We start from the raw sequence: 8,325 nt of genomic DNA on the forward strand, positions 1-8,325 counted from the left end.
TTGAAATAAAACAATAAGCTAAATTAAGAAAAAAAAAAAAATACACTTATATAATAAAAAAGAAAGAGATTACTAAATCAAATATAAATCTAATAAACAAATTAAAAGAGCTATCTATATTCTTTTAAATTCAATTTTATAAGTAAAAATATTGCAATTCAAAACAAATAAACTGAAGTTACCTAAGATAAAGTGTCAAATTTGAGAGATTAGCGCAATTTGCTAAAACAGAACCTAAACCTGATGCACCTTCATCACCAATTTAATTTCCACTTTTTTAATATTGAAAAAAAAATAATTAATTAATTAATTAACTTTTTAGAAGGAAAAAATGGAGAAAAATATGTAATAATAATAATAATAAGAAATGAATTAATTAATTAATTAATTAACTTTTTAGAAGGAAAAAATGGAGAAAAATATGTAATAATAATAATAATAATAAGAAATGAATTAATTAATTAATTAATTAATTAATTAATAAATAATAAAAGCAAATGTTGAAAATAAAAAAAGGAGTTAAATTAAGAAGGATAGAAATAAATAATAAACACAAGTATAGTAAAAAAGTAAATCAAATAAAAAACTAATAAAAAAATTAAAAGAATATATTGTTTTAAATTCAATTTTTTGAGTAAAAATATCACAAACCAAAGCAAATAAACTGTTTTTACTCAAGAATAAGTGTCAAATTTTAGAGATTAGTGCAATCTGCTAAAGCAGAACCTAAGCCTAATGCACCTTAATCATCAATTTAATTTCTACTTTTTAAATATTCAAGAAAAAATAAAAAATTAATTCGTTATTTAGAAGGAAAAAATAAAGAAAAAATATCAAATAATAATAATAAAAAAATCATTAATAAATAATAAAAGCAAATATTGAATGAAATAAAACAATAAGCTAAATTAAGAAAAATAAACACAAATATAATAAAAAAGAAAAAGAAAAGTGAATCAAATAAAAATCTTATAAACAAATTAAAGAGCTATATTCTTTTAAATTCAATTTTATCTATCAATAAAAATATCTCAATTCAAAACAAATAAACTGAATTTACCTAAGATAAAGTGTCAAATTTGAGAGATGTGCACAATTTGCTAAAGCTTTACCTAAGCCTAATGCGACAATTACACCAATTTAATTCCTACATTTTAAATATTGAAGAAAAAATATATAATTAACTAACAAACTATTTAGAAGAAAAAAATGAAGAAATAATATGAAATAATAATAAGAAATGAATTAATAAATAATTAAAGCTAATATTGAAAATAAAAAATGAGCGAAATTAAGAAAGATATAACAAAAATAAAAACAAAAAGAAAATTAAATTAAATAAAAAAAAGCTAATAAACAAATTAAAAGAGTTATTTTGTTTCATAATTTAAAATATCGCAATCCACAACAAATAAACTAAATTTACCCAAGATTAAGTGTTAAGTTTGAGATATTAGTGCAATTTGCTAAAGCTTAACCTAAACCAGATGCACCTTAATCACCAATTTAATTACCACTTTTTAAATTTTGAAGAAAAAATATATCATTAATTAAATATTTAGAAGGAAAAAATGAAGAAAAAATGAATTAATAAATAATAAAAGCAAATGTTAAAAATAAAAAATAAGTTAAATTAAGAAAAATAAATACAACTATAATAAAAAAGAAAAAGAAAATATTTTAAAATAAATTTTTTTATTAAAAATATCATAATCAAAAACAAACAAATAAACAGTTTTTACTAAAGATAAAGTGTCAAATTTGAGAGGTTAGTGCAATTTGCTAAAGCAAAACCTAAACCTGATATACCTTAATCACCAATTTAATTATCACTTTTTAAATATTGAAGAAAAAATAAATAACTAAATAGTTATTTAGAAGGAAAAAATGATGAAAAAATAATAAGAAATGAATTAATAATTAATAAAAGAAAATGTTAAAAATAAAAAAATGAGTTAAATTAAGAAATATAGAAGAAAATAAACTCAAGTATCTTAAAAAACAAAAAGAAAACTATATCAAATAAAATTTTAATAAATAAATTAAAAGAGTTATTTTGTATTAAATTCAATTTCATAATTTAAAATATCACAATACAAATAAACTGAATTTACCCAAGATTTAGTGTCAATTTTGAGATATTAGTGCAATTTGCTAAAGCTTAACCTAAACCAGATGCACCTTAATCACCAATTTAAGAAGGGCTAAGCGGCTCGAGTGGGTGAGTCGGAGGGTCTTAGCAGTGATATCGGGGGTTCGAATCCTATACCGCCCCCTTTATTTCGAAAAATTCCATGTAAAAATGTGAATGTTACCAGCGGTCTCCTTGGTAGGAGGGAAGGGCCAAATCTGATAGGTGGTAAAGAGGAGGCCCCATTCTGAACAGAAGATCTGGAATACAAATGGGAAGCGAGCATAATGCGTAGTCAAATCATGGAAGATTAGTAGAAATGCCATTAGGGTGTAGGTGACCCTTCCCTTCTAGTATATTACCCACAATTATATATAAATAAATTGGTATACGTATAATAATAATGTATAAGTAATTATATATAGGGCCCCTATCCCGAGTGCATGTCACCATGTGCGAGTATGTATGTATGTATGTATATGTATCACCAATTTAATTACCACTTTTTAAATTTTGAAGAAAAAATATATCATTAATTAAATATTTAGAAGGAAAAAATGAAGAAAAAATGAATTAATAAATAATAAAAGCAAATGTTAAAAATAAAAAATAAGTTAAATTAAGAAAAATAAATACAACTATAATAAAAAAGAAAAAGAAAATATTTTAAAATAAATTTTTTTATTAAAAATATCATAATCAAAAACAAACAAATAAACAGTTTTTACTAAAGATAAAGTGTCAAATTTGAGAGGTTAGTGCAATTTGCTAAAGCAAAACCTAAACCTGATATACCTTAATCACCAATTTAATTAACACTTTTTAAATATTGAAGAAAAAATAAATAATTAAATAGTTATTTAGAAGGAAAAAATGATGAAAAAATAATAAGAAATGAATTAAAAATTAATAAAAGAAAATGTTAAAAATAAAAAAATGAGTTAAATTAAGAAATATAGAAGAAAATAAACTCAAGTATCTTAAAAAACAAAAAGAAAACTATATCAAATAAAATTTTAATAAATAAATTAAAAGAGTTATTTTGTTTTAAATTCAATTTCATAATTTAAAATATCACAATACAAAACAAATAACTGAATTTACCCAAGATTTAGTGTCAATTTTGAGAGATTAGTGCAATTTGCTAAAGCTTAACCTAAACCAGATGCACCTTAATCACCAATTTAAAGAAAAAACAAAAATAATAATGTAAACTATTACAAATATATTTAAAATAAGATGTATTATGAGTGCATATCTATGTGCGAGTATTTCAATTCAATTCAATCACCAATTTAATTACCACTTTTTAATTTGGAAGAAAAAATATATCATTAATTAAATATTTAGAAGGAAAAAATGAAGAAAAAATGAATTAATAAATAATAAAAGCAAATGTTAAAAATAAAAAATAAGTTAAATTAAGAAAAATAAATACAACTATAATAAAAAAGAAAAAGAAAATATTTTAAAATAAATTTTTTTATTAAAAATATCATAATTAAAAACAAACAAATAAACAGTTTTTACTAAAGTTAAAGTGTCAAATTTGAGAGATTAGTGCAATTTGCTAAAGCAAAACCTAAACCTGATATACCTTAATCACCAATTTAATTATCACTTTTTAAATATTGAAGAAAAAATAAATAACTAAATAGTTATTTAGAAGGAAAAAATGATGAAAAAATAATAAGAAATGAATTAATAATTAATAAAAGAAAATGTTAAAAATAAAAAAATGAGTTAAATTAAGAAATATAGAAGAAAAATAAACTCAAGTATCTTAAAAAACAAAAAGAAAACTATATCAAATAAAAATTTAATAAATAAATTAAAAGAGTTATTTTGTTTTAAATTCAATTTCATAATTTAAAATATCACAATACAAAACAAATAAACTGAATTTACCTAAGATTTAGTGTCAATTTTGAGAGATTAGTGCAATTTGCTAAAGCAGAACCTAATTCTGATGTACCTTAATCATCAATTTAATTTCTAATTATTAAATATTGAAAAATATATTTATAATTAATAAGTTATTTAAAAGGAAGAAATGAAATAATAAGAAATTAATTAATTAATAAATAATAAAAGCAAATGATTGATGAAAATAAAAAATGATTTAAATTAAGAAAGATAGAAGAAAAATAAACATAAGTACAAAAAAAAAAAGAAAACTAAATCAATATTAAAAGATATTTATTCTTTTAAATTTTATAAGTAAAAAATCACAATCCAAAACTACCAAACTATTTTTATCAAATAAATGTTTTAGAAGGAAAAAATGAATAAAAAATATCAAATAATAAAAAATGTATATTAAAATTAAGTTAAAATAACTAAAAACATTTGTAAATAAAATATAAAATTTGGTGATAATTTCTATTAATAAAATTAAATTTTAAATAAACTGAAAGTTAATATATAGAAAATATTAATAATAAAATTTAAAAATTAAATATACCTCTACAGATTAATATTGAGAACCTAATGAGATTAAAGTGAAGAGTTTAAAAACTTTTTATATTAGCAAAAATAAATTTAAAGTAAATTGATAAAAAAATAAATATTTACTTCTTCTAATCCTTTGTATTATTTAATCTATTATATCATTTATTTTTTTTTTCAAAAATATTGAATAGCAATTTATGAAAATTTAATTAATTAATTAATTATAAGTAGATAAAAAGAACAATAAATTATATGAATTTATAAATTTGCTTTTAGTTAGAGAAGTCGCAAAAAACTTAGTGTAACATTTGTTATTAAATCTTAATATTTTTATTTAAAATACATACTTAAAAATATAGTAGAAACTAGAGATTGGATATAAAGGATAATGATAATGTGAACTCACTAGAATCAAATAAATCTTTAGCGTATTTATGCATAATTTATATCAAAAAAAAAAATTAATGATTAACTCCAAAAACATAGATCATTTTCAGCATCCATTTTTACATCTTGATTTTTTTTGCTAATATGTACATATTTATTTCAAAAGTACCCATAGATAAAGCAAAACCTCCAAACCTCCAATTTGCATTTTTCTAGAATATTTAAGAATATTTAGAGAACATTTTATAATAAAAATCAAACAAATAAGCATTTTAAAATTTATAATACCACATTAAAAAAAAATTACATAAATTCTTAATATGAAATAAGCTTATGAAAAGCCAAATTCAACATTAACGACTTTCAAATTCATTAATTTATTCTAAACATAAATTTGTATTGTCTGAATAAATAAATGATAATTTAAAAAACAATTATTTTATGATTTTAAAAAATATAAAATGAAAAAAATGATCATAAGATAAATTAAAATTTTGAGAAAAAAAAACAAAACATTAATACAACAAAACTTAAAATAAAAAGTAAAACTTGATATTTCCCTGAGGTTTTATTTAAATCATGGCATCTAATTAATCATGATAAATAAAAAAAGATAGAAATATGATTGATGGATAATATTTAAGATTAAAATATAACTGGCATATAAAAGTTTGGCATTTATATAATTTAATAAAATGTAATATAACACTAAAAGTTTCAAATTATTTGATCATTTTTAGAGAAACCAGAGGGTTTGCTTATGAGGATATAATTTATTTAAGTAAAATAATTTTTTTATTTTTTATAAATAATTTATTTACTTACAAAAATATGAATGATATTTATAAATATAAAATCAATAATAAAATCTATATATCTATCTATTTATATTTTAGGTTAAAAACACTTTTTCAAAATATTATATAATAAAATATATAATACTATTCAAACATTTTATACTTATTCATCCTTTTTTCACCAATTTTTTATCATCAGAAATCAAAGACAACTAATCTTTTTGATTTAAGAAACTTGCTTAATACTTTGAATTTTTATGATTTATTCATTGAGCTAAAACTTTTATAATAAATTAGTGTAAATTTTTAAATAAATATAAAAATAGAATAAACTTTTAAATTAAAAATTATTCTTTAAATTAATAAATAAAATAATTTTAGTGGAATAAAAAAGATAAAAAAATAAAATAAATAAAGCTATCAAATAAATTCATAGAGCTTTTTTGTTTTATATTAATCTTTATAGTTTAAAATATCACAATCCAAAACAAATAAACTGTTTTTACCTAAGATCAAGTGTCAAATTTGAGAGATTAATGCAATTTGCTAAAGCAGAACCTAAGCCTGATGCACCTTCATCACCAATTTTTTTATCCCTTTTTAAATATTGAAGAAAAAATATATCATTAAATAGTTAATTAGAAGGAAAAAATGAAGAAAAAATATGAAATAATAAGAAATAAATAATAAAAGCAAAAGTAGAAAATAAAATGATGAGCTAAATTAACAAAGAAAGAACAAAAAAAAGCAAGCACAATAAAAAAAAAGAAAAAAGAGCTTTATTGTTTTTAATTAGTTTTTATAATTAAAATTATCACAATCCAAAACAAATAAACTGTTTTTACCGAAGATTAAGTGTCAAATTTGAGAGATTAATGCAATTTGCTAACGCAGAACCTAAGCCTGATGCACCTTCATCACCAATTTAATTGTAACTTTTTAAATATTGAAGAAAAAATATATCATTAAATAGTTAATTAAAAGGAAAAAATGAAGAAAAAATATGAAATAATATGAAATAATAAGAAATAAATAATAAAAGCAAAAGTTGAAAATAAAATGATGAGCTAAATTAACAAAGAAAGAACAAAAAAAAGCAAGCACAATAAAAAAAAAGAAAAAAGAGCTTTATTGTTTTTAATTAGTTTTTATAATTAAAATTATCACAATCCAAAACAAATAAACTGTTTTTACCGAAGATTAAGTGTCAAATTTGAGAGATTAATGCAATTTGCTAACGCAGAACCTAAGCCTGATGCACCTTCATCACCAATTTAATTGTAACTTTTTAAATATTGAAGAAAAAATATATCATTAAATAGTTAATTAAAAGGAAAAAATGAAGAAAAAATATGAAATAATATGAAATAATAAGAAATAAATAATAAAAGCAAAAGTTGAAAATAAAATGATGAGCTAAATTAACAAAGAAAGAACAAAAAAAAGCAAGCACAATAAAAAAAAAGAAAAAAGAGCTTTATTGTTTTTAATTAGTTTTTATAATTAAAAATATCACAATCCAAAACAAATAAACTGTTTTTACCTAAGATTAAGTGTCAAATTTGAGAGATTAATGCAATTTGCTAAAGCAGAACCTAAGTCTGATGCACCTTCATCACCAATTTAATTTTCACTTTTTAAATATTGAAGAAAAAGTATATCATTAAATAGTTAATTAGAAGGAAAAAATGAAGAAAAAATATGAAATAATAAGAAATAAATAATAAAAGCAAAAGTTGAAAATAAAATGATGAGCTAAATTAATAAAGAAAGAACAAAAAAAAGCAAGCACAATAAAAAAAAAGAAAAAAGAGCTTTATTGTTTTTAATTAGTTTTTATAATTAAAATTATCACAATCCAAAACAAATAAACTGTTTTTACTAAAGTTAGAGTGTCAAATTTGAGAGATTAATGCAATTTGCTAAAGCAGAACCTAAGCCTGATGCACCTTCATCACCAATTTAATTGTTACTTTTTAAATATTGAAGAAAAAATATATCATTAAATAGTTAATTAGAAGGAAAAAATGAAGAAAAAATATGAAATAATAAGAAATAAATAATAAAAGCAAAAGTTGAAAATAAAATGATGAGCTAAATTAACAAAGAAAGAACAAAAAAAAGCAAGCACAATAAAAAAAAAGAAAAAAGAGCTTTATTGTTTTTAATTAGTTTTTATAATTAAAATTATCACAATCCAAAACAAATAAACTGTTTTTACCTGAAGATCAAGTGTCAAATTTGAGAGATTAATGCAATTTGCTAAAGCAGAACCTAAGCCTGATGCACCCATCGCACCAATTTAATTGTAACTTTTTAAATATTGAAGAAAAAATATATCATTAAATAGTTAATTAAAAGGAAAAAATGAAGAAAAAATATGAAATAATAAGAAATAAATAATAAAAGCAAAAGTAGAAAATAAAATGATGAGCTAAATTAACAAAGAAAGAACAAAAAAAAGCAAGCACAATAAAAAAAAAAGAAAAAAGAGCTTTATTGTTTTTAATTAGTTTTTATAATTAAAATTATCACAATCCAAAACAAATAAACTGTTTT

At 19.5% G+C, this 8,325-nt stretch overlaps 2 protein-coding genes across 2 annotated transcripts in view; both read right to left on the reverse strand. All coding sequences in view use genetic code 6, as the record gives it.

Moving 5' to 3' along the window:
* Window positions 1-2,377, reverse strand: part of TTHERM_01535640 (hypothetical protein) — a gene marked incomplete at both ends in the record, with an annotated part of 5,765 nt that extends 3,388 nt beyond the window's left edge. The window contains 6 exons of the mRNA XM_001016935.4: window positions 183-272; window positions 675-764; window positions 1,061-1,147; window positions 1,427-1,516; window positions 1,743-1,832; window positions 2,115-2,377. Coding sequence (XP_001016935.4) covers window positions 183-272; window positions 675-764; window positions 1,061-1,147; window positions 1,427-1,516; window positions 1,743-1,832; window positions 2,115-2,377 — 710 coding nt within the window. The remainder of the gene's footprint in view (window positions 1-182; window positions 273-674; window positions 765-1,060; window positions 1,148-1,426; window positions 1,517-1,742; window positions 1,833-2,114) is intronic.
* A 3,819-nt stretch (window positions 2,378-6,196) lies between these two features.
* TTHERM_001535640 (hypothetical protein) lies at window positions 6,197-8,059 on the reverse strand (the record flags this gene model as incomplete). Its single annotated transcript, XM_012797828.1, has 7 exons — window positions 6,197-6,224; window positions 6,273-6,362; window positions 6,612-6,701; window positions 6,961-7,050; window positions 7,310-7,399; window positions 7,649-7,860; window positions 7,988-8,059. The coding sequence occupies 7 exons, from the start codon at window positions 8,057-8,059 to the stop codon at window positions 6,197-6,199; spliced, it is 672 nt and encodes a 223-aa protein (XP_012653282.1).
* Window positions 8,060-8,325: the final 266 nt, after the last annotated feature.

This window comes from Tetrahymena thermophila (assembly GCF_000189635.1).
Source record: "Tetrahymena thermophila SB210 genomic scaffold scf_8254633, whole genome shotgun sequence".
In the NCBI taxonomy this organism is placed as follows: Eukaryota; Ciliophora; class Oligohymenophorea; order Hymenostomatida; family Tetrahymenidae; genus Tetrahymena; species Tetrahymena thermophila.